The sequence below is a fragment of the Choloepus didactylus genome, chromosome 4 (assembly GCF_015220235.1).
Source record: "Choloepus didactylus isolate mChoDid1 chromosome 4, mChoDid1.pri, whole genome shotgun sequence".
Taxonomy (NCBI): domain Eukaryota; kingdom Metazoa; phylum Chordata; class Mammalia; order Pilosa; family Megalonychidae; genus Choloepus; species Choloepus didactylus.
In genome coordinates, this window is record NC_051310.1 from 59603630 (window position 1) to 59630828 (window position 27199).

The following is a 27199-nucleotide window of genomic DNA, read 5'->3' on the forward strand; positions in this document are numbered from 1 at the left end:
TATAAGATATTAAAAGTTGACATTATTTGCTGTATTCAGTTTACCATCTACTTAAACTTTGTATATGAGACTAAAAAATCTAATTGTTAGATGAGATCAGAACATAATAAAAATTCATCTGATTCTCTGAAAAAGCTATTCAGTAGGCAGTGTTAGCCTAGACTAATAGTTTTTTTGTTTGTTTGTTTCATAATCTCATCTCTAAGGATGTGTAATTAAACCCATCGCATATTGTTAACAAATAGGATACATGTTTGAAAAACTTGTTTGGGTTTTTGTTTTTTTAATTCCTTCTTAAGGTCTATTTAGCATGCTATAGAATGCAAACAGAGTGTACTAAACTCCAAGGATTGTAATTTAATGATGTATTTCTTTGAATTTTTTTTTTAATCAAGGCTTACAGGTTAGAACCATTAATACTGAAACACTACAGCAACATTTCACCTGTCCAGATCCACTGGTACAATACTTCAAATCCTCTACCTTATGAGCATATGAAGCCAAGCTTTCTCAACCCAGCAAAAGAACCTACCTCAATTTCAGAAAATGAAGGCGTTCCAACCATACCAAGCCCAGTGACCTCACCAGTCTTATCTCGCCGACACTATGGGGAATCTATAACAAATATAGGCAAAGCAAGCATATTAGGTAATTTCTTTTAAGTATTCCTTATCCGTGAATTTAGGCACTTTTTGAATAGGCTTTAAAATTGGGGGACTTGGGAATACTATGTAGTTTACAAAATTTCTACCAGTTAACACCATATCTAGAATTAACTACCCTCTTGCTGTTTATATTTGAAGGCTGAAAGCCCTAAAGTTCTTTAATTAGATCAGATCCTGTAGTTTCAGAATATGTGATAGCTGAATGGACAAGAAAAATATTGGTCTGAGAATCAAGTCTGTCATTTTAATCTTGGCCCTACTACTCCATGTGGGATCTTAGGCAAATTATATGGTTTTTAATGCCCTGTTTCTGTGAAAAGAGGGTATACTTCAGTTCTAAGGGTGGCTTTCCTAACCAGTTCTCTGATCCGTGTTGTAAAAGTCTCTCAAACTGTTTGCTTCCTGAGGGCAACAAGAATATTTAATTTTTCTCTGAATACTCTCCAGTACCAGCATAGTATTTTATGTATTAATGGAGCTCAATTATGTTCCACTTGGATTTGTTCGTTGCTTTTGGTTACAAGTTGCCTTAATATAAAGTGACACAAGATGGCACTGTAAGTAGACTTTATCCGCTGGACACATTTGCTATTTCACTTTGTCATACTCACAGATTGTTTATTGATGGTTTTTTTAACATATCCACTTAATTTCAATAGTAGGCATATGTTTCAGTAGTAAATATATACCCGTCTCAGTGGCATGGTTCTTTCATTAAAGCTTTTATTCTTGCCAAATATCTTAATAAACAGTGATCACTTGAATAAAATAAAATCTTTATCACTTTGTAAGCTATATTCCTAGAGTTTGTATGGCTTTTATTCTATTCAACACCATTTTAGTTGCAAAACCTACACTATAAATTGTAATTTTCTAAAGATTTATGTTCCCACCCTGGAAAAACATGACTAGGGCTTGGTCCCTTTGCAAGTTGGTTGTAATTATAGGTGGTGCTCTTTAGCTTGGTATGGGGTATAATTCAACAGAATGACTGCCCTGCTTTGCAAAATACAGGAGCTGCTAGCATTGGAAAGGGACTCGGAGGAATGTTATTGTCAAGATTTGGACGTTCATCTACATCACACCCATCTGAGACATCAAAAGACTCAATAGAAGATGGGAAGAAGCCAGTTGCCTCACCTCCAACTACCACTGTGGCAACACAGACCCTTCCACACAGCAGTTCTGGCTTTCTTGATTCTGCATGTTAGTTCATACTCTTCTTTCCTTAAATTTATACTGGAAGGCAGGAAAGTTAAGATATTAACAGTCAACTAGCAGTCATCTCCAGGATCTAAAGCATATATTAAGCTTTTAAAGAAAAAATGCTTTTCATTCTGCTTTCATTTTTAAGAATAGTTTCCAGGTAAATTCAATTTTATTCTGTGTTGGTGAATTAATAGTAAAGAACATTAACAATTAGGGCCTTGTGGCACCAGGTTCTTAAATGTCAAGCATAAAACAAGTCTCTTTGGGGTAAGCACTCCTGATTTTTATGAAATAGATTTTTTAAAATATGATCTTCAGTCTTAAAAGTTCTGATAGCCACCATTGCTTCAAATCTATGCTGTGTTTAGTCTTGAGACTTTTTTTTAAACTGCAGTGCCAAAGCCATCCTGCTCTTAATGCCACAGTTCCCTTCATTTAGCCTAGTTATAAAACTTTCAATGCTTAAAAATTTTAATGGATTCCCTCTTTGGCTTCTAATCCTATTTCAGCTACCTAGTGTAAAGTAGATACTTAAGAAATGTTTAGTGAATGAATTTTTAAGGGCTTAAGATCTTTGTAGTTATGTTGGACTTAGCATTAGAAATGAGCTTTATTAATTTTTTTCCAGTGGACTTAACAAAATTTTAAACCTTGAGTAGTTGTGCAACACTAATGCATTTAGTACATATTTACTACCAAAGGTCTAAATTTCAACATTATTTTTTTAAGTGTCAAGTAAAATAAGACTAATAAATAAGTCCTATTTTTCAATTGACTTATATAAGGAAATGTAGATTCAAAAACCAGCTAGTTCCTTTCTGTAATTATAGCCAGAGGGGAACTTTGCTTTATTTCCCTAAAAATTGTAGAACAAATTTTGTTTCAGATATTTGTACACTGATTTTCTTATTGTGTCTGCTACTCTAAATTTAGAAATAAGCAGCATTCGCTGCCATCCACAAAACCCTCTTAAAAGGGAAGTATAATTCAGTTATAAAAGAAGCTGGGTCTTTCCTCTACAGTCAACCCCACTCCAGGATGAGTTATTAATAGGGTTGGATATTCCTATTTGGGCCAACAGCATTTTTTGTTTGTTTGTTTGTTTGTTTATCTTCATTTTATTGAGATATATTCACATACCACGCAGTCATACAAAAGAAATCATACATTCGATTGTTCACAGTACCGTTACATAGTTGTACATTCATCACCTAAATCAATCCCTGACACCTTCATTAGCACACACACAAAAATAACAAGAATAATAATTAAAGTGAAAAAGAGCAATTGAAGTAAAAAAGAACACTGGGTACCTTTGTCTGTTTGTTTCCTTCCCCTATTTTTCTACTCATCCATCCATAAACTAGACAAAGTGGAGTGTGGTCCTTATGGCTTTCCCAATCCCATTGTCACCCTTCATAAGCTACATTTTTATGCAATTGTCTTCGAGATTCATGGGTTCTGGGTTGTAGTTTGATAGTTTCAGGTATCCACCACCAGCTACCCCAATTCTTTAGAACCTAAAAAGGGTTGTCTAAAGTGTGCGTAAGAGTGCCCACCAGAGTGATCTCTCGGCTCCTTTTGGAATCTCTCTGCCACTGAAGCTTATTTCATTTCCTTTCACATCCCCCTTTTGGTCAAGAAGATGTTCTCCATCCCACGATGCCGGGTCTACATTCCTCCCTGGGAGTCGTATTCCACGTTGCCAGGGAGATTCACTCCCCTGGGTGTCTGATCCCACGTAGGGGGGAGGGCAGTGATTTCACTTGCCAAGTTGGCTTAGCTAGAGAGAGAGGGCCACATCTGAGCAACAAAGAGGCGTTCGGGAGGGGGCTCTTAGGCACAATTATAGGGAGGCCTAGCCTCTCCTTTGCAGCAACCGTCTTCCCAAGGATAAAACCTATGGTAGAGGGCTCAACCCATCAAACCACCAGTCCCCTATGTCCCAACAGCATTTTTAACTTATTTTTTTCTGTGTCAGACTCTGAGTACTAAAACTTTTATAATTGAAAGTCTTTTGAATATCACATAGAAAATCTTTAGACTTTGATACAATGTAAATAATTCATAGTTTAGTTTTCTTATGAGTTCCTATACCAGTGCTAACTTAAGCTCTATTTCTACTTAATATCATAAATATGATTACAAAGATAAAAAATTCTTTTGTGACTTGCAGATGTCAAAAGAAAACTCTAAACTTCTGATGAAAATTAATTCCAAAGAATTTTGTTAGATTAAAAAAAATCACAGTTCTTTTTAATGTTGGTAATGCACAACAATGATGCTAATAAACATTAGGGTGAATGAGGAAGCAAAGAGAGCAGGATAGGATTTGAGCTCCAGAGAGAGAGTGTTGAAGACATATGTACTTAATTAGACAAATTACATGGTTTTTAATGCACTGTTTTTGTGAAAAGAATAGCTAAATATTCATTGTTTAACATTGTAATTTCAAAATGATAACAGAGAAATCTCTAGTTTCTTCTTCCAGGACTGCTGTCAGTAGAGGTTCTTAGATTTATTACATCATTAGATTTTGATAGCTTAACAAAATACATTTTCTGTCATTCTTCTATATAAACTCTTTACTGGTCCTAATGATAAATTCCTTGTCAACTATAGACCCAACTAAATATGACTTAATCATGAGTCTTAGTTACATATATCCATCTCTAGACATAGATGTAACTATTAAAATTGGACGACTACAGTAGGATTCTGCCCTTTAATCAAATCCTTAAGATTTGCCTTACTAATTTTTTACTTGTTTCAGTAATATACTCTTCTTTGTAATCCTGATTTAGACAAATTTCTTATGTCATAGTTGCTATTTTGACTGTATCTTGCAAATCAAGAAACTTCTTAAATCTTCTTTCTGGAATTTTGTCATTGTAATTAAGTGATTCTGGCTTCCTTTCTTTTCTTTCTTCTACTCAAAATGATTGCCTCAGTTCTTCTGGATAACCTTTATTCTGAAGCTGCCAACTTTGATTCTCTCACTGTTGAGGTTAAAATGGACGCAGATTGAATTCTTGATCAATCACAGTTTCTCTCTTTGAAAAGTGTTATCATTTGAGGCTTTTTTTGTTGTCATCAAGTTGAAGCATCTTATATAGCAGTTCGTTGTTTGTCTTGAAAAGTCTGGGCTTATTTTCAGTGATTTTGCTCTTTCCTTTCTTGTTGCCCCATGTTTATAACCTGTTATGAAAAGAAAAGATCTATTTCTTTTAGCATTGTTTTGCCTCTAGTTTACAACCTAAATGATTTATAAATTTTGGGGATTTCTGGGTATTTACAGATTATGACATTATATTTCAAAGTTAATTATGCTTACATTTTCCATGAAAGAGCTCTTCACAAAAACCGAAATGTGTACTTCCTTATGTCTGCTAAATTTAATCAGCTTATTTGGGAGGATTGTTCTAACTTTTGACCACTGCCTCACTGGAGGCCATTTTTAAACATCAACCAACCTTTACAGCATCTTATGTTTTTTTTTCCACAGATTTCAGACTTCAAGAATCGTTCTTTTATCTCCCACAACTTCTTTTTCCGGAAAATGTAATGCAGAATAAAGATAATAGCCTCGGTATGGTATATGTCAGGAATAGCATTCAGAATATTGTGAAAGTTACCTACTTAGTGTTCTTCTGCTCATTGAAAAATTCATTCAATTATTCTTTGAGATCAGCTTAGATGTTACCATTGCAAACTATTTCATATGCATTTACTTCCCTGTTTTCTAATCTTTTAGTAGTAGTGGTCCTGAACCTGAATATTGATTAGTCACTTAATGGACTAAAATATATGGTATTCCTGTACACTCCTACAAAGAAGGAACCTTTTAGAGAGAGGAGCAAAGCATTAGGCCATTTTCTTCTCTGTTTTCCTAAAGGCTTCAGAAGAGGTTCACGCTTCTTTTCATATAGTATACTTAGATATAAAGAGGTTTCGTAGTAGAAAGAATGTAAGCATTCCTATTTATATCAGAATAATTCAACTCAAGACTATCGAACTAGGAAGATATTATGCAGCAGCAGATGAAAGTGAATCCTTAGAAGTAGTTAACTTGATGGTCTTTACCAGTATTAATGCACTATGTTTCCATCTCTTCTGTTTTTCTTCTTATTTCACCTTTTTCCTTTGTAACTAATTTCACCTTGTCTCCTTTCAGCATGCTTGAGAATTCCAGTTTCCTCTTCTTGTCCATCTTCCCATCTCTTATGCCAGAATGTATTTACATTAACACAAATGTTCCAATGAATACACAAGATATCAAAGCTTTGGACTTTATTATCCCACAGGTCCACATATGGATTTAAGCTATTTGACTTGTTATGGATTTGCTGATGGTACTTTAAATGAGGAAAAAGTACAGTTAACAACAAAATTAAAAACTTCATAAAAGCCTATCTTAATGTATTTTTCAAGTGTTTTATATCTTAATTGGTATGTACATCTCTGACATGTAAACATTCTCTGGAAATGTATAGATAAATCCATGGAAGTTCCTTCTCAGAAAAGTATAATTGAATAGAAAAATAACAAATGTGTAGGCACTTTTAAATGAGCAAATAGCATTGTCACAAAGTACTTATCTAATAAGCAATAGCTAAATATATATACCATTCCCTAGAGTTGAATTGTAACTTCCTCTTGATTACCAAATTCCCAGTGTGAAGCAAAATCCAACTTTTTCTCCAGCTCCCTTCTTAATTTTGTCAGCTGTATTTAGCATCATTTGACATTCTGAACAAAGAGCAGACTTTAAAGTTTTGAATGGTAGTGATTTTGGTGTTTTTGTTTTATTTTGTTTTTAAGATAGACGCTTAAAATACTATATGGCTCATTGATAGTTTTAAAGGAGTTCTTGAAGATCAGAAGATCATTTTTCTAAGTGATTTATCTCTAAGGATTATTAAGTGAATACATTGACATTCCCTTACAGTAAGCCTTGATTTGTTAAGGTGATTTTCTCTTAACAGGAATTGCAAGGATTTTCTGTGAGTTTTAGAAAAGACTTGATTGAATTCATTGAATTGTTTGAGAAAAGCAGTGTTACAAACAAAGTCCTTCCTCATAAGAGTCACTGCTGTTCCTCCCAGCTTAACTTCCCTAGATAGATAGATTCTTTTTTTATTAAACAGACACTTAATGAGCACTGGTATGTCCCAGGCGCAGTGTTAGACACTTTGGTGCAATGGGAGAGTAGGGTGTTTGGTAGCTGCTTCTGATGAAGAATTCAGCCTACTGGAGAAGAAAACATTCTTCTAGGCTATTTTCTAGCATATCCCGCACAAAGCCAGTTGATACCTAGGGCCTCACTAATTAAGGAGCCACTGAGTAATCTCTTGCACTCCCATGGGCATTATTGCATGCAAGCCTTGCCTGTAATTTTGCAAAGAGGATGTCTTCCTTACTTTAAGGTCAGTCCAAAGGTTAAATGGTAAAGCCAGAATTTGAGCCTCATCTCTTGACTCCAAATATGCTATATGACACCATGTTGCAAGCAAGGGAATTTTTCATTTTCCTTCTCTATTTTTCCATATTGATCAGAGAATACAATGGAAAGGACTCCACCAAATAGAATCCTGAGCTACTGAGGCTCTTTTGAGGGCTTTTTCCCCCAAAAGATTAGTGTGGAAAGTTACTTTTTTAAAAAAGCAATTAGGCAAATCACTTCTATTAGCTAAAATTTTACTCTTAACTCTAGTCATTCTATATAGAATGTATTTTATTATAATCCTTATTCATTTGTTTAACTTCTGTTCTTTTTAGTGGAATTGGATCACAGGATTGATTTTGAACTCAGAGAAGGTCTTGTGGAGAGCCGCTATTGGTCAGCTGTCACATCGCATACAGCCTATTGGTCGTCCTTGGATGTTGCCCTGTTTCTTCTAACTTTCATGTACAAACATGAGCACAATAATGATGCAAAACCCAATTTAGATCCAATCTGAACACTTGAAGGACAAAAATGGCCCAAAACTGATTTTTTTTTCTTTTTTTTCTTTTTTTCTTTTTTTTTTGGTTAAAATATGTGTGTCAAGACATGAAGATTTCAGGTTTAAGTATGTTTTGGTTTGGTTAGGGCAAGAAATACCTGGATTTAAAAGCACTTTATTTTATTTAAAAAACAGAACAAAACTGTTTTTCATTCCTAAAGAAGGTATTTGCAGTTTTCATCATTTTAATTATGAATCTGACAGAAGCCCTTGTAGAGCATCAAGCAAGACAGACCTAGAAGTGAGGATGGTTTGGGAGAACTGCATGTAAAAGTTATAAAGCACGGTCTAATTTATTTTGAATATAAAGGCATACTGTAAGTTGAATCCAACGTATTTGACCAAAATATGTTATAAATGTAAAATGGTCAAGGTCCAGGGTATTCTATGTAAAGATTATGAGATGGTATCATTATTTTAGTTTCTATGAAAACATCCATCTCCACAATTCCATTGAAAGAGCAGTATAACAGATTTAAAATGTTTTGAATTTAACTTGTTTATAAAAACTAATGCTAAAAAAGAAACTATTTGAACTACTGTATTTAAAAATTTATTACCTCTGACTAATTGCTTTATTTCATTGTATGAAACATTACATTTTTTTTTTACTGTTTTATTTAAGCATAATTTAAAAACCACATTTATTTTCTGTAGTGTTAAGATCTTTTTATCTCAGAACTCCATCTTTGTACTCTTCAGATGAATATACAGACACTGTGGGATACTTCCAGTATTTTTTCATTAAAAACTTGTGGTTTCACACAAAACACCAGTTCAGTAATTTTGAAGGGAAAAAAAGAAATTTTATTATGTCACATGTACCTCAGAGAAAGCCAGAGTTTTCTAAACTTGACATGGAGTACTCCATAATGGGTACATTTCATTAACTTTATTGAAAAATTAGTAAACTTCTTTGGAGTACAGAGTATGACATCTATTTTAAATGAATAAACATTTGTTTGCCAAACAACATAAATGAAGGGATGGAACGGACTAAAAAATTTTAAAGTGTTCAGGAAAATTTATTGAGGCATCTAAGGCACAATAGATCAGGATTCTGAGGCACTGGAAGGGATTTCCTCAGCTGTAATTGTTTCCACAGTGCTATTCATCTGAGGAGCTCAAAGTGCTTTGAAAAGTATACATTCAACAATCTATGTAGTAGCTCCTTGAGGTAAGTAATTGTGTTATTTTCATGTTACATATTGGTACACACTAAGGCACAAAAACATTTAAAGTGCCTTGAATTAGATTACCATAGCAAACTGTAAGAGTGTAGATTAAAGCCAAACCATATTCTTCTATATGCTGTTCAGTGGCTAATAATTCACATGTGACCTCTTAGTTGTTTGCAAACAATAGTAATAATAGAAGTTGCAATCCATAGCTTGGTGAAATGGCTATGAAGCCCATATTTTACTCTACTTGGGCTTCCACACACACAGGAAAAAGAAGGGATTAGTAGCCATCTCTGCCACAACCAACCCTCATGTCTGAGTGGCTTCCACTAGGTTCCACTTAAGGTGCTGTTTTTGTTTATCTTGCAAGGATTTTCTCAGCTTCCTAGTAATCGCTCAAACTGGGAACAAAGCTGGTCAGTTGTACATCTCACCTTTTCTGTATAAAAGAGAGTCAGGGGCTTACTTGTAGGTTTTACTCAACACCATTAGTACTCTTGTCTATTTTGGCCTTTCATTCAACTTGTACAATGTAAAACACTTCTTTTTAGTGTTTAAAGAAATCCTAAGGCTCCAAGACCAAGTTTGTGACTCACTAAGAAACCCCTGCTATAAAAGGCTTGTGATGAGATCTTAGCAAAGCTGAAGCAATCTCTTTCAAATTTAGAGATTCCTGTGAACTCAGGTCATTTTCATAGCCTGTATATTTCATATCTAATTTATCTCTCAGGAAAATCAAACCCATGTCATAGGCTTGCATCATTAAAGGTTCTTGAGTTGCTGTGGGTGGTATAACACTCAAATGCCTAAAAGGTTTAGAGGACTCTTAACCACTGGCATGTGAAGGGCCCTTTTTACCTAAGAAGAGTGGAAGTCTGTCAGACCTTTTCATTTGATACTATTGAGTAAAAAGACAAGTATGTTCCCATAGTCATAGGAATATATCCCTTTTTTTCATATTGAGAAGTCAAATTTAACCACTGGGAGTTTATTTGAATTCTTGGAAAGAGCAGCATCCAGCACTCCCTTTTCAAAGTGAGATCTTCTGGACTAGTGGACAGACGTTTTGTTTTTAATACATTTCATCAGTAGAGATGGTGGTTTTGATTTTATAGTACTCTTCTTATTACTATGTTTCTGCATGTTATCGTGGGATATACTCGTATATACTCAAGTAGTATCCAAAGTATGTGTAATTCTGGCTTGATAATAGAAGCTAAGTCAGTTACTGAGTAACATTTGCAAATTTATTCCAGCAAGTACTAAATTGGCCAAAAAGTTCTGTTTTTTATACCATTAAAATTTTATTCTCTATATTGTGTAATGCTATGATGATTCTTCTGAGTACCGATCAGATTATTCAATTTTAATCCTATTAGATTCCCAAAAGTTTGAATATGGATGATAACATCTTGGGTTAAAGCTTGCTTTATTTTTACTTAAAGTTAGCCTTAGTCAAGGCCTTTTGTTGGTTCGTAACTTATTTTCAGCAACAGTTATGCTTATTTTATAATCCAGTGTGACTAAATTTTAGAACATAATTACAAAATTACCAGATTTTCCAATGATTACCCTTCATATGTAAAACAATGCTCAGGAATCTTAAATATTTTATTTCCTCCTATTAGACAGCTTTTTTAAATACTCACACTGAACATGTTCTGTAGAAGCCCTCAGATAGTAACTTGTAAACATTAATTCTCAGTCTCTTTTTCTCTCTGTTGTTTTATCTTTGGGTGCTGATGTGTCCTAGTCTATAGGCATCTGACATACTGCATCTAATTTTGCATCCCCCCTCCCCCCCCAAAAAAAAGTAGACAGAAGGAAAAGAAATCATCAGTGCAGTGTCATAGCTAATTCAACCATTCATTCTAGGGGCAGAACCTGAACCTCTTTAAGGTCAAGCCAAAATAATAATTAAAAAAAAAAAAAGATCAGGCCAAACTAAGAGATCTTTATCATAAGGTAAGAAGAAAAATAATTGAGTTTCTTTCTGATTAATTAGATTGGTTAGTATTTTTGTCTCCTTAGTTATCGAAGAATTATTTGACAAATGAGAAAACTTAATTTGAGTGTATGTCTTTATAATGTTTTTGAATAATCTTGTTGACATGGAAATGGGACTAAAGAAAGGTGAGTTGGTAAAACAGAGTCAAGACAGAACTGAAAAAGATAGCAATCATATACTGGAAAAAGGAAACTAGAACTTGACAAAACCATGTGAGATGGTTGAGTAATTATTCTTAAGTTTTCCATCTCATCCTGATTAGGTTGTCATCCCTGGACCTCATGCCTTCTGCCTGGAATCCTATATTACTGATACCTTCATGGGTAGAAACCTGCTGCTTCTCTGGCTGAATGTGAAGCACATACATTACATATTTTATGGTTGGGTGTGGGCAACATAAGTAGTTTCCTAATGTTCAATAATACTTTACCATGTAAAAAATGACTCTTGTACCTACAAATAGCAAAATTGGCAGGAAGCACACCAGCTGAACTCTTACCACTGTTAGATCTCTGATGGGTTTAGGGAGCCAGTACAACCCAGGCTATCTCCCTACATTCTCCTTTTTTGTTAGTCTAGAGGAAAGGAAGTTGCCAAGGAAATATTGATAGTGTAGAGCCTAGAGCAGAATACAAAATGGCAGGATATAAAATTTTGTCTCAAAGGTCCTATTTGGTAACCATTAGTGACTAGTGATGACAGCCTGGAATCAGTCTTAAGTGGATCCTTATGGTAATGTTCAAAGATTCCTAAAATTTCAGGGTTTGCACAATTTTAGGGGTTATCTAATCCAACCCTGTTTTAGTTTCAGGTAATCATTTAAAGGTCATGGAAAGTAAAGCAAGTGGCAGCATGTTAGGTTCAGCCTGAAGACTCAATGAAAGACTAAATACACAGAGGCAAAGACGTGATGGTGTCTCTAAGGAAAAGTACCATTAGGGATAGTAAAATTTTAGAGCTGAAAGGAATGTAGATCATAATTTTCCCAAGCATATTCTCCAGTTGTTAGTAGATGTCATGTGAGAAACTAAATTTGAGAAATGCCAAATTAAAAAGGTTCCTTTATAGCAGGACTTTGGGAGTTTTTGATATACTAGATGTATTGGGAATCTGTTGGGAGAGGGACAGGTATACATTTTTCTAAGCTTAAACAGACTTTTGTGGGGGGAACACTGCATGTGACTTAGTAATATTATACTTAGAGAAATGCTGATCACATTTAATTCCCTCATTTTATACTTTCGTGTCACGTGATTCCTTCATTTTACATGTGATCATTCCCACCTATGTCTGTTAAACCGTACAACCTAAACTCTCCCAAAGAGCAGAAACTGCCTTTCTTCATTTTTTATGCCTCCTTCCACACTCCATGTTGTGTAACTTGATTCTTTACATGCAGCAAGCAGTTGACATATGTCTACAGGCTTGAGTTCTGCCCCCAGTGGTTCTCCCTCCTTTGTTCCCAGACCTTCATGAAAGTACCCTACCAGGTCTGGGCAGACTTTCTTTACATATCTCAGAATCAAAATACGTAAGAAGGTGATGGGGGCGGGTGGGGGGGGGGGGGACAGAACAAAAAAAATTTTAAGAAAAAATATTCAGGAAGGATTTTACTAGTATTCCATTCCAATTACAAATGCAAATTTGGTAGAGAAACAAGTTACATAGTGTTATAAATAATGTTTAGTATTCCTTACATTCCTTTCCATAGTGTTCATATGTTGGCCTTTTATTGGTTCATGATAAGTAGGTCACTTCTAAAACTTCCAATGTAAGTTAATATAAGAATTTTTTAAATGTAAATACTATTCTTTTTGGAAAGTAGGAGGAGTTTACACTGTTTTGTGTGTGTGTGCGCGCACATGCGTGTGTATGTTTTCCCCAAAAATAGTCTCTTGGCAGATTGTACCGTGAACTTTTCCTCTGCCTTTGTGTTTGAATAAGGGCGGGAATGTACTTAGTATTGTCTGTTACCTTATGGTTTTTCATTTATACCTAACAGAGTGCAACTTGCTTCCTCCCCACCCTGCAGTTGTCAGGATATGTTGGGAAATTATTCCTTAGGAAGATTACATCTGGTTTTCTGTTGGAGTAAGATGAAAACCAAGTATGTTAATACTTCTCTTGCTTTCTCCTGCAACACATCACTCATACCTTCCCTTGACTACACACATACCCACTCTACCATCTCTTCTTGATCTTTAAAAATACTTAATTTTCTGTGAGCTTTGTGATAGGAAAGTATATAGTCTCTAGGAAAAGTATATAGTCTTCTAGAAGTAATAGTCTTCTAGTCTAAGACTATCATAAATCCCAACTCTGCCAATGAGTCTGGGAAGTTTTTTTGCCTTTTGCTCTTAGGTTGTACATTTCTCAGAAGCAGCTAGAACTGTGACTCTCCCAAGACCCTTAAATTATTTCCTTTCTTTCAGGTTCTATGCCCCGTTCTGTATATTCCCTTTCTCTAACAATACTAAATTCTGTCAATGACTGCAGTAACAACTCTTAGAAGGCAGCCTTTTTCTTTTTCCTTTGCTACCTCTCATTTTCAACAGTCAAGGCAAGTTAATTTTCTCAATCTCCAATATTATTGAAGTTTGCATTATTTTTCTTATCTCTGCATTGATCATCTTGGATTGCAAAAAAACTTAGAACCTTTGTTTCTAACATTTTCCAGTTCTGAAAATTAAGTTGGAACTGGTATGTGCACACTTAATTTCAAAGAAGTGAGAGGTAAATGTGATGTTTTCTCCGAATTACAGTTTCTCTGGTTGAGTTGGTTCATTTATTATCTCTCTCTCCTACCCCTAGTTTCAGTGTCCCCCTAAAGTTCCTTCTTATTATTGAATTAAATGAAGGTCACTGAGATGATCACCCTCTTAGGTTGTCAGGTATTATTTTACACCAGGAACAAGTGATTGTGCCCTACATAAACAACCTTGAAGATTAGGTTGTTCTAAGCATTCTAGGGAACACAATCCTCCTGACTTACAGTACCCTCTGAAAACATTTATTAAAGACCATAATCTACCAGTCGTGAGCTATGGGTACCACAGTCTGTTCCACTAGGAAGGTTGGTGGCCATGGCTGCACACTGCACACTGCACACTGATTACCTCAAGAACATCAAGGGATAAAATTACACATACAGGAAAATGTTGGCACATTGTGATCCTACAGAATATAATCTGCTCATAACTTCTAGGTCCAGGATTCAAAAGATGACCATAGTTTCCAAACTTTCAGACTAGTATGTGGTAACCGATAGAAAATTAACCCCAAGAAACCATGCAGATTGGGACCAATTACTGCTACATTTCCACCCGCCTCCCCATTCCCCTGCTCTTTGGTTGATGCCAGAGTGACTGAAAATAGGGATTTAGATATACTTATGTTGTAAGAATCCATGAACTTCAGTTCTGGATAAAAGTAGTTGCCTGAAGTGGTATTAACCTTAGATTGGGAAATAAATGGCCAGAACGTAGGGATTAATTACGGAATTGAAGTGGGACATTGTATGGACTATTAGGATAAAGAAAAGGCTAACATAGGGAAGGAAATAAACTTGGTGCATGGTTATGCTAGTCTGACAGACATTTCAGCAGAGAAGCAAGGGGGTCACACAGGTATGATCACACCATTTTTTTTAATCAAAATCCTTTGATGGTTCTGCTCACCAGCCGAGGCTCCTTACAACCCAGGCCAACCTGATTATCTGCTCTGATATTCCACTTCCTGTCCCCAGCAGTCAAACTGTATTTCTGTCACGGCAAACTACATGCCGTTTACCTAACAGTGCCTCACACTTAACCTGTTTTTTGTCTATGCAACACCCTTTTTCCCCTCCTTATAGGTCTCCCTACCTTATTATGAAGCATTGCCCCAGTCCCACTCACTCCATGTGGTTCTGATAAGGCTACCAATCCCTTAAAAGTCTTCAGGCAGCCTTTCACACCCATAGTTAAGATTATTCCCTGCTTTGTATGAGTCCGTATTAGCACCAACAGTTCAATAATGACAATGTGTGTACCCATGGCCAGGTGATAGGTATCTGACTCAGGCCACGGCATGATTCCCATCTCATTAGCAAGTGATTGCTTAGCCCAGAGATAGGCACATGACCCAAACTAGACTGGGCAGAGGCCTTTCATGGGATTTTATTTGCAGCCCCTGAGATGCAAATAGCTTTCTGTGGCTATTAAATACAGTCCTGTGGCAGGTAGTGATTAATTTAACCAAAACTAACCCTTGTCCTTAATAGAAATTCCCTTAGGACTGTCTTGCAAAGCCTTCCTCAGTCCCCTAATTAAAATGAATTACTACCTGGGACCCCACATTAACAATGTGATCCTCAGTAATTGCACTGGTTTCATTTTGCCTTGATTTGGGGTTTGATACACATCTCTTTCCCACTTGTTTGCAAGCTCTTTAAAGATAGGCAGCATATCTTAATTTTCATTGGACCCTCCACAGCATATCTTAGGTGCTTAAATTTATTGAATTATATCTAGACTGGCAATATGTACCAGGCTCTAAGTGCTAGGAATAAGCATGAATTAAAAATACAAAAATCCTTGCCTTCATGGAATTTACGTTGTAGTAGGAAGAAAACTGTATGACAAAAATTCAAGGAAATTGCTGAATTGGGAGAAGCCTTGAGAAAAGACAACCCTGCCTATAACCAAGAGGCTCACCCAGAAGGGACCTTGCTTTTTTCTTTTTTTCTTTTTTTTTTTTTTATTTCAGTTTTATTGAGATATATTCACATACCATATAACCATCCAAAGTGTACAATCAGTTGTTCCCAATACCATCATATAATTGTGCATTCATCACCCCAATCTATTTTTCGAACATTTTCCTTATACCATAAAAAGTGAAAATAAGAATAAATAAAAGTAAAGAAGAACACCCACCCCTCTATCCTATTTTTCATTTAGTTTTTTGTCCCCATTTTTCTACTCATCCATCCATACACTGAATAAAGGGAGTGTGACCCACAAGGCTTTCACAATCACACTCTCACCCCTTGTAAGCTACATTGCTATACAGTTGTCTTCAAGAGTCAAGGCTGCTGGGTTGCAGTTTGATAGTTTCAGGTATTTGCTTCTAGCTATTCCAATGCATTAAAATCTAAAAAGGGTTATCTATATAGTGCATAAGAATGTCCACCACAGTGGCTTCCCGACTCCATTTGGAATCTCTCAGCCACTGAAGCTTTATTTCATTTCATTTCACCTCCCCTTTTTGGTCAAGGAGATGTTCTCAATCCCACGATGTGAGGTCCAGATTCATCCCTGGGAGTCCTATTCTGCATTGCCAGGGAGATTTACACCCCTGGGAGTCAGATCCCATGTAGCAGGGAGGGCAGTGAGTTCACCCACCAAGTTAGTTTAGCTAGAGAGAGAGGGCCACATCTGAGAAAGAGAGGGATACTCAGGGGGAGACTCTTAGGCAAAATTATAAGCAGGTTTAGCCTCTCCTTTGCAGTGATGAGCTTCATAAAGGCAAGTCCCATGATAGAGGGCTTGGCACATCAAACCGCCAGTCCTCAGTGTTTGTGAGAACATCAGCAACAATCCAGGTGAGGAAGCCCAACACCTCTGCATTTTCCCCCAGCTCCTCAGGGAGGCCCTGCACATATATATATACATTTATTTATCTTCATTTTATTGAGATATATTCACATACCACGCAGTCATACAAAACAAATCGTACTTTCGATTGTTCACAGTACCATTACATAGTTGTACATTCATCACCTAAATCAATCCCTGACACCTTCATTAGCACACACACAAAAATAACAAGAATAATAATTAGAGTGAAAAAGAGCAATTGAAGTAAAAAAGAACACTGGGTACCTTTGTCTGTTTGTTTCCTTCCCCTATTTTTCTACTCATCCATCCATAAACTAGACAAAGTGGAGTGTGGTCCTTATGGCTTTCCCAATCCCATTGTCACCCCTCATAAATCCTTGCTTTTTTCATAATGAAAGAAAACAAAATTAATAACTCTGGTACCGCATTGGGATGGGGCAGAAGGATAGGAGTTACATGTTAGGATGAACTTGAAAATAGAACTTGAGTTTACTATTTTGAAAGACAGATGGTTACATTAATCAATGCCAAACAAATGCCTACCAAGATATTTGTAATTTACAGGCACTTCCCTAACTTCTCCCCCGTAGTGATATGAGTGGTAGTTTTCTACAGAGACCATGAACTATTTCTTTGGTATATTTTCACATTTTTCTACCTTTGTACTTGTCCTGGATTCCTTGCTGCACCCTGGATTGTGTTCCGTTTTTTCCCTTTTACTTATTTGAAATCAGTAATCCCTGCTTTTATAATTGGAAACAAGACCCATTCCTAATGCCTTCCAACTGCAGACTATTTTTCTCTCTATACCAGCCAGTAATTTATGATTCACCCACTCCAAGCAAAGGAGAAAATGATGGGGTTCATGGGAAATGGTAGTTGGTAAATTGGTTTGATTTTGTGAGAGACCCTATACTCCTTACACAGAACCTTTGCCTGACCGTATGTTCTACTGACCATATGTTCTACTGACCATGTGTTCTACTGAAGATGACCTCTGGGGAAAGAAGAGGAGTAGAGGGATACCCCAGCACAGCAAAGATGCCATAGTCTGGGAGAGAAACTGCATCACAGGTAGTGACAATGGAAAGTTACTTAAGCAATGGGAACAACTGGGGTGAATTGTTTGGGGGGCTGAGTCTGGCTCATCATAGTAAAATTGGAGAACACTTGGTCCTGAGATTTACTTATATCAAAGCCATGGACATTTTTTCTTAGCTACATCTGTGGTTGTAAATATGTATCACCACGTGTTGCAAAAGATTTTATTCATCCCCAACAGCAACAACTGTATAAAGATCTAATTGTGTGTGTGTGTGTGTGTGTGTGTGTGTGTGTGTGTGTGTGTGTGTATATGGGAGCTTACTAGCTTGCCGAATTAATTAAATCCTCAATCTTGTGGCTTTCGTTAGAATCACTGTAAACATTTACTGAAGATTTGCTATCTACACAGCACTATTCTGGGTGCTCATTTAATACTCATAATACCCCTGTGAGGTATATACTATTATTAGCCCTTATTTTACAAGAAGGAAACTGAGGCTCAGAAAGGTTAGGTAGCCAGACCTAAGAGATGGTGGAGCCACGATGTGTATATGTTCAACCCTGTGATCTGATGCCTCTCCCAGCGTAATGTGTATGAAGGCATTATAAATGGGCCTCAAAACCAGACTCCACATAGATATCTGTAAGAAGAGACCTGAGAATTACTCAGTCAAGATTCTAGCCTACTCCTTGCTTCTAGTCTTGATTGCTAGTAAAAGTAACCTCAGTCTTGCCAATGGGATAGAAATAAGCATATATCACAAAAAAAGAAAAAGGTGATCACATTCAGCTTCAGGGTTTTGAGCAGAATGGCTGGTGTCTTGATGAGTGAGTTACCCAGTAAATATAATCTACCTGTATTCCTTCCAGAACACCACAGCTAAATATTCTTAGCTAGGAATAAAGTAGTCCTGGAATTGGTCAATCACATTCCCTACATTTAAGAAGTTTGAAAGTATCTGTATTATAATCTGTCATTATCATTCTGGAACCACATTTTTTAGTGGTGTGAAGTCTTCCAGAATTCAAACCCTGAAATCTTTCAGAGTTCTCTAGAATATATATTTACATACATACCCATACATGGAAATATATATTACTAAGCCACTCAGGTTCTCAACTATACAGAAGTGTTTAAGGAGTCCATAAGTCTCAAATTGTCATCAAGAGGAACTGGAATTCTCTTGAATGTAAATCATATTTTATATTTCTCTGAGAAGCTTATCAAACTCAGATTTCCATGTATCTGAGATTTGCTGAGTCCTATAATCATAGCATTTAATCATAAATATTTAAGACAAATGTCAAAACTTGGGAGCACTGCAGTGTTTACAGAAAGTATTCCTCTTGACTTGGTTGAGAAAAATTAAAAGGAGAATCATGAAATTTTCACTGCTGTTTTCCTGGACTTAAAATCTCTCTTCACCTTATATGCCTTATGCATAATTTATTGTAAGAATTTCCTTTTACTGCCCCTTTTGCCTCACTGTTCATTAATAACTCCATATAAATAGTTAATATTTATAACCTAAGGTGTTATTACAGTGGAAATAAAGGCAGGTGATATATGACAGCATTACAATCATGAAAATTCTCTGTTCAGAGAGGTTTAATTTCATGATTTTGGCAACATTGGTGTTGCTCAACAAACCAGGGAGATCACTGAATTGACCAGCTTTCCCATTCCTGGCTCATCTTTATACTTGGTGTGTATGTGTGCTGGTGAGCCAGCTTCAGCCACATGGACAAGGAACACCTGAGGGGAAGGCAGAGCAGCGATAGGGTAGGAACCTGAGTCCTTGGCTGACCTCATGAATCAGAGCCACTTACCAACCACGAACTGAAGACAAGAAAAATTTCTGTCTTGTTTAAGTCTGTATTTTTTGGTGTCGGTACAGTAGCTTGGCCCATACCTTATTACAGTTTTTATCTCATAATGCATTGTAAAGATTCTATATTTTTTTTTAATTCTTTTTATATTTTATGTTATTCTTATAAAAATAACCACAGTGATTAAAGTGGAACAGAGAGTTCAATGTTCAGATATATATCCAGGTTTTGTAAATGAAAAATAATTGTCTTAAATCAATTGGCATGAATTGATAATTGTTGAAGACAGGTGATGTGCTCTTTCTAGTTGTTTTAGTTTAATTTAGTTTTTTTTTAATTAGAGAAGTTGTAGATTTGTGGAAAAATCATGCAGAAAATAGTTTCCATATACCCTCCCTCATGCAGAGTTTTTCCTACTAACACTTTGCATTAATGTGGTACCTTTGTTACAACTGATGAAAGAATATTAATATAATTTTACTATTAACAATAGTCCATAGTTTCATTAGGGTTCAATGTTTATATTATATACCTTTATACTTTTACTAGCCAGATTTTACAACCTGCTGTCTGCCTTGAGAATTAAATATTTCATCATCCACATGCCTTTAACTTCATTATTTGGAACTTGCCCTCGAGTTTTGCTTTTAGCCCTTGTCCTACTTTTTGCTTATGCCACTAAACAGGCTGAGCATTCAGTAAACTGTATGCTGTTCAGATTCTTGCATAACATTCTAATGTAAAACACAGTAGTCTTTTTGTTGCAGAGGGACGAGCTAAAGAATGTTCTCATTTATGTGGTGGCGGAAAACTCAGGCATTACCTTACTATGTATATCATACAGCTTATAGATTTTTTGAAAGTATTTTATGCCAGCTTTTAAATACACGTGGCAATGAGAAGATTGTGGCTAAAACAAAACAATTAATACAAAATATGTTCTGGAAATGGAATTCAAAAATACACTCAGATATATGTCAATGTGTACTTGAGTCCTAAATATTCAGTAACTAATGCAGGCCCTCTCTCCGCTCTCTCCACATTAACTGACCTAGGGTGATGGTAGGTGGTACCCATATTGCTGCAGATAATCAGCTGTTAGTTTATCAAGACTTGGCTGACCTTTAGTGAGTGGCCATTTGTCAAGAGGCATTAAAGATGGATTTTAAATCCATTAAATCTTTATTTAAAGACGTGATGATCCTCTAGCTGCATCTCCAGTTTGCCCAGTACAACATGCAACTCGTATTCACAAGAGCACATCCTCTCAAGATCTTTGACTTCTCCATAATCCAATTCACAAACTTCCCATCCAGTTTGCACCCATGTCAGGGCCTCCTGAGTCTCAGTTCTACAGTGACTTTACATTTAAAAACTATAATCCAGAAACCCTTGGGCAGAAAAGTGCCACTGATCTCAGTTCCACACTCAGGAAGTCACTGATCCAAGTTCCATATTCAGCAAATTCCCAGGCATGACCGAACTTGTTACAAAACCAAAAAGGGAAAAATCTGGGAAATGGACCAAGATCCTGGGTGTCATTGTACAGCCTTCAAGCCAACTCTGGTTTCAAAATTCTTTTGAGATTGTTACTCCATGATTGGAATGCATTTTACAGAGCTTTGCCATAGAGTGTCAAGCAAGAAATACATGGCGGAATTGTATCTTGCTAGCTTTTTGCAATAGGAAAATTTAACCCTTAGTAGAAATGTTTGTTTTGTTTTTTTTAATTTGGATAAAGTCTACTGTTGAGTCATTATCAAATATTAGATATAAAACTGGATTAGGGCTTGCTACCAAATATGATCTTGGGCTAAATCCCTTCTGTATGCCCCACTTGTTTCTCAAGGTTGCTGAGAAGAATTAATAAGAACATTTTATTTAAGGCATTGTCATTAAAAGCAAAAGGAAGATGTGACTCAGAAGATGTGGATGAGAAATGGTAAGCCTTCAATGAAAAGCTCTAACAAGTGAGGAAGTCTTCCTAACTAATCTATTACTGTGATACAATCCCAATAAAAATGTGATTTTTTTTTAAACCAGGCAAGCTGTTTCTGAAGTTCATATGGAAAGAATATACTAGTATGGCTAAGAAATATCTGGGAGAATAGAGTGTAATAAGGGAAATTAGACTTGCTTTATAAAACATAGTATAAAACTACTGTGATCAAAACAATACAGTGTGTGAAGAAACGAGAGAGATCGATGGAATAGAGTGCCCAGAAATACATTAAATACATAGGGAAACAATATGGTAAAGATGACTTTTCAAATCATTCAGTAAGAAGAATCTGAAAGTACAATGAGATACCTTTTTTCACCAATAAGATTTGCAAAGGTCAAAAAGCTTGATGACATGCTTTGTTGGTGAGGGTACAAGGAAAGAGGCACTCAGACATTGCTAGTGGAATCACGAAGAGGTACAACCCCTTGGAGGGCAACTTGGCAATATCTATCAAAGTTGAAAATGCCCATTTTTTTTTTAATTTAATAAATTTTATTTTGAAATAAATTCAATCTCACAGGAACAGTTGCAAAAACAGTACAAAACCCATACATAGAGCTCCATCATACCCCGACCCCCCTCCCCTGATACCCTGATCCACCACCTTTAACATCCTGTCACACCACCGTTTTCTTTCTTTCCCTCCCTCTCTCCCTCCCTCCCTCCCTCCCTATCATCCATCATCGATTGCTCTGTCCTCTGAACATACGAGAACAAACTGCACATATCTTTGAACAAACAATATAATTCGCATATACCATTCCCATGGACAAGAACATTCTTTTATGCAATCTCATTAAGCGCAGCTAAGAAGTTCAAGAAATTCAACATTGATACAAAGCTTACATTCTCTATTTCCTTTTTTTTTTCCTTGTGTCCCATCTGTGTCCCTTTGAGCCTCCTCTCCTCCATCCTTAGATCCCATCCAGGATCATCCTCGGCATGTAATTGTCATCTATTTAGACTGTCTTTTTTTTTTAATTGTGGAAAAATATATATAGCCTAAATCTTCCCATTCCACCCCCTCCCTAGCATTCCATTAGTGGGATTAATCACATTTAGAATGTTGGAATGCTATCACCTTCCCACCATCCATTTCTAGAAGTTTCCCTTCACCCCAAACAGAAATCCGACTCTCATTTCTTAACTCCCCATTGCCCCTTCCCCCACTTCTCGGAACCCCTACTCTACTTTTCATCTCTATGGTCATATTCTCTGATACTTTCTTTGTGTTACCGTGGGGCTTGAATTTAACGTCTTAAATCTATAACAATCTTGTTTTTCTTTGATACCAACTTAACTTCCATATGACATAAACTATGTTCCTATACTCCCTCATTCCCCCACCTTTATGTAGTTCTTGTCAAAAATTACATATTTTACATTGAGTCCAAAAGCACTGATTTATCATTACAGTTGATGTATTTTAGATCCTGTAGGAAGTAAATAGTGGAGTTATAAGTCAAAAATACAGTAGTATTGTTATTTATATTTACCACGTGATCTTTACTGGAAATCTTTATTTCTTCATGTAGTTTCAGTCAATTGTTTAGTTTCCCTTTCAGCCTGCTCAACTCCCTTTAACATTTCTTAGAGGACTGATTACTGGTGATAAAGTCCCTCAGCTTTTGATTATCCATGAATGTTTTCATCTCCCCCTCATTTTTATGCTCCAGGTATTTGTGAATTCTCCAAGTCTCTGATAGTTATTGACTTCTATTTGTATTCCATTGTGGTCAGAGAATGTGCTTTGAACAAATTCATTTTTATTTTATTTTATTGAGGCTTGTTTTTATGTCTCCATTCTGGAGAAAGATCCGTGATCACTAGAGAAGAATGTGTGTCCTGGTGACCTGGGATGTAATATTCTATATATGTCCCTTAAAATTCTCTATATCTCTCTCTCCTTTCTTTGTTTCTGTGTCGGTAGGACTCCCTTTAGTATCTGAAGTAGGGCAGGTCTTTTATTAGCAAAATCTCTCAGCATTTGTGTGTCTGTGAAAAATTTAAGCTCTCCCTCAAATTTGAAGGTGAGCTTTGCTGGATAAAGTATTCTTGGTTGGAAATTTTTCTCTCTCAGAATTTTAAATATGTCATGCCACTGCCTCTCGCCTCCATGGTGGCTGCTGAGTAGTCACTACTTAGTCGTATGTTGTTTCCTTTGTATGTGGTGAATTGCTTTTCTCTTGCTACTTTCAGAACTTGCTCCTTCTCTTCAGTTTTTGACAGTCTGATCATAATATGTCTTGGAGTGGGATTATTTGGATTTATTCTATTTGGAGTTTGCTGGGCATTTATGCTTTGTGTATTTATATTGTGTAGAAGGTCTGGGAAGTTTTCCCCAATAATTTCTTTGAATACTCTTTCTAGACCTTTACCCTTCTCTTCCCCTTCTGGGACACCAATGAGTCTTAAATTTGGACATTTTATTTTATCTATCATATTCCTGAGATCCATTTTGATTTTTTCTATTTCTTTCCCCATTGTTTCTTTTGTTCTTTCATTTTCTGTTCTGTGGTCCTCAAGGAGGCTGAGTTGTTGTTCAGGTTCCTCTAATCTTGTATTATGAGTATCCAGAGTCTTTTTAATTTGGCCTACAGTTTCTTTAATTTCCATAAGATCTTCTATTTTTTTATTTACTCTTGCAATATCTTCTTTATGCTCTTCTAGGGTCTTCTTTATGTCTTTTATATCCTGTGCCATGCTCTTCTTCATGTCCTTTATATCCCGTGCCATGCTTTCGTTGCCTGTCTGTAATTCTTTGATTAATTGCGCCAAGTACTGTGTGTCTTCTGATCTTTTGATTTGGGTGTTTGGGTTTGGGTTCTCCATATTGTCTGGTTTTATCATATGCTTTAAGATCTTCTGTTGTTTTTGGCCTCTTGGCATTTGCTTTACTTGATCTTTAATTTGTCAGAATTGCAGCTTGGTGGCATACACTTTCTCTAACCAGCAGATGGCGTCCATGAGTCACCTATTCCCCTCTAGTCAGTTCTCCCCAACTTTGTCTTTGTGGTGTGTGGGGATCTGATTCCTGTGGGGTCCAATTGGTGCACTTAATTTGGGTGTGTTGTCAGTTCTGTCCACCCTGAATGAGGGGTGTGTGTCTGAGAGGTTAGGGCAGAAGGGCAGCTTTAATAATCAAACCTCCCAGGTGTTCCCAGAGATTTAAGGCTGTTCTCTGCCACTGACCCAAAAGTCCTTGGTATTGGCGTAGGTTCCCTGGGATTTCTGAGTTGTTCCCCCTTCCCTGCTGTGCTCTTCCAGGACCTCTGCTGAGGGAGAGAGAGCCGTGCCATGTCACAAGTGTGCACCGGCTTCCAGGGAAGCCCTGGGACGCCGGGCCATGCAGGGGCGTTCCCAGCCCACTTCAAAGATGGTTGAATGGGATGCATTAACTTCTGCCTTTCCGCACAGCTCTGCCCTCCAAGCTCCAGGACAATCAGCCATGGGTGTACTAAAGGCCACTGTCCACGGTGGATATTGTGGCCTGTGTGCGGTGCTGCGGGGAAGACTCTCTGTCACACTGGGTTTCTTGGCGTGGCTCTGTGCCCCCACCCGCGGGGGAGATGGCTGCAAGTTGTGCGTCTTTTTCTCCTTTTGGCTCCCCTTTACTCCCCTGGGCCTGAGACAATCAGCAGTGGGTGTGGGAAGGGTATCCTCCACACCAGACACCAAGGCAGTAGCCCGGCCCGCTCCCATAGTATCTGCAGCTGCTCCCGGGCTTTTTTTTTTTTTTTAAAGAACTAGTCTGTCTCCAAATGCCAACCCACTGTTTCCCCACACTGCAGCGTGGCCGAGGGACTTTCAGCCAACTCACTCACTCGTTTCAGAATGCAGACTCCTGGTTTCACCAAATGCACGTTCCCTGTGGATTTAGCAAACCTTGTCTGGCTGGTGCTACTCTGGAAGTGGTGTTCTGGGTCACTTTCTGGTTTTTATCTAGTATTTTTCACGGAGGTGTTTTTTTGCCCTGTCTCACCTAGCCACCATCTTTGGTTCTCCCACCCATACATTTTAATGCACCAATTCCACTTCTACAAAAATATTCTCACACATGCAAAATGATCTACATGCAAGGTAATTCATTGCAGAACTGTTGGCTACAGCAAAAATTAGAAGCTATCTAAATGCCCATTGGTTAAATAAATTGATATTATAACTGAGACATTAGGATTTAAGGGGTTATTATGATAACTGAATCATTAAATAGACATTCCTTTTTTAATTTCTGGTGTATTAGAGTAGACAGAGGAAAATACCTGAAATCTCTGAACTGTAATCTGGCTGCCTTGATCTCTGATAATGATTATATAACCTTTATCTAGTGCCCTTGTGATGTAAAAATCTTTTGACTTAAAAAAAAAAAACCTTTTTGTATATTTTATATTTTATGTTCATGCATGGAGCAATCCCTATAACAGTGTGTATAGAATGTATACCATTTGCATGGGGGTAGTATAAAATACCTCTAGAAAATATAAATACCTCTGGAAAACATGAAACTAGTCTTAGTGGTTTCCTCAGCAGAAGAGAATTAGATACCTGGGGGCCAGGAGTGGAAGGGAGTCACTTTCTGCTGTATAGCCTTCTATGCCTTTTAAATTTTTAATTGCTTTTGTGAGTTACTATCCAAAAAAAAATTTTTTTTAATCTTTTAAGAAACAAGCAATACAACACTAATAGAATAAATAAAATAAGGAATAATCTGAGATATTTACATATTACAATCTAAATACCATGGAATGAAAATATTCCTTTTTCTGTTAACTGAGAGTATTGTGTATTATTAATATGGTTATTATCCCAGAGGCAGATATTGGAAGATTGTAAAATGTTGAGAATATGAAAGAAATGTCTTATTCAAACTTTTAGAGGAATAAAGTATCAGAATCTTTAAAAATAGGATGATTCCAGTAATTGGAATGTTGGCTCAGACATGGTCTTAAGTCAACCTAATAACCTAAATAACTCTTCAAATCATAACACTTGCCTGTGAACCCTAGCCTTGAGTGATCCTATTTTAATAATAGTATTTAAATATGCTCAACAGGATTTAGATCCAGATCAAGCACTTTCTCACAGGACATAAGACTCAGTAATGGATTTGTTTTGTTTACCTTTGAATTGTTTTTCTTTTATGTAGTGAATAATGTTAGGCATGGGGAACAGCCTAGCCTAGATGTCTTTGAAATCTGGTTGATGGAGAAGCAAATTACTTAAACCCAAAACAGCAGCTATTCTGCTTTCTAAAGGCAGTGGAATAACTCCTATCTATTGGGAAATATCTGTTCCCTTCTTCACACAGAAATGCCAAAAGGAAAGCCTTTGCCAGTTCTCTCAGTGCTGCTCAAGGTTCACATCGCCTTAGAATAAGCCATTGTGCAAAACATTCTAATGAATCTTGAGATATGAAAAGGCAGGGCTGGAACCGAGGATTGGAGAGTAAAATAGTTTAAAGAGAGAATTGAGCTGAAGGAGAGAGAATCCTGGAGTAAGGAGCTCAGGTAAATTTAAGGTAGGAAGATGTGAAAACGGAAACCAAGGAATCTTCAGTAAAATTTGCTCCATACACAGATGCCCGTGTGAGTGATCTTTGGAGGGGGAATGGGAACAGAGCTGATATTCCTCATTAGGATAAAGCAATACAGA

General features: G+C 36.7%; 1 protein-coding gene across 8 annotated transcripts in view; it reads left to right on the forward strand.

Annotated features, from left to right (window-relative positions):
* Positions 1-10374, forward strand: part of DDHD1 (DDHD domain containing 1) — a 133656-nt gene extending 123282 nt beyond the window's left edge. For 4 of the 8 annotated variants that reach the window (XM_037832682.1, XM_037832685.1, XM_037832683.1 and 1 more), the window contains 4 exons: positions 396-648; positions 1680-1871; positions 5380-5463; positions 7653-10374. In XM_037832682.1, the coding sequence (XP_037688610.1) occupies positions 396-648; positions 1680-1871; positions 5380-5463; positions 7653-7834 (711 nt within the window). In that variant the 3' untranslated portion in view covers positions 7835-10374. Of the gene's footprint in view, positions 1-395; positions 649-1679; positions 1877-5379; positions 5464-7652 lie in introns of those variants that run through there. The other 4 variants (XM_037832684.1, XM_037832687.1, XM_037832688.1 and 1 more) reach the window with 2 other exon arrangements.
* Positions 10375-27199: the final 16825 nt, after the last annotated feature.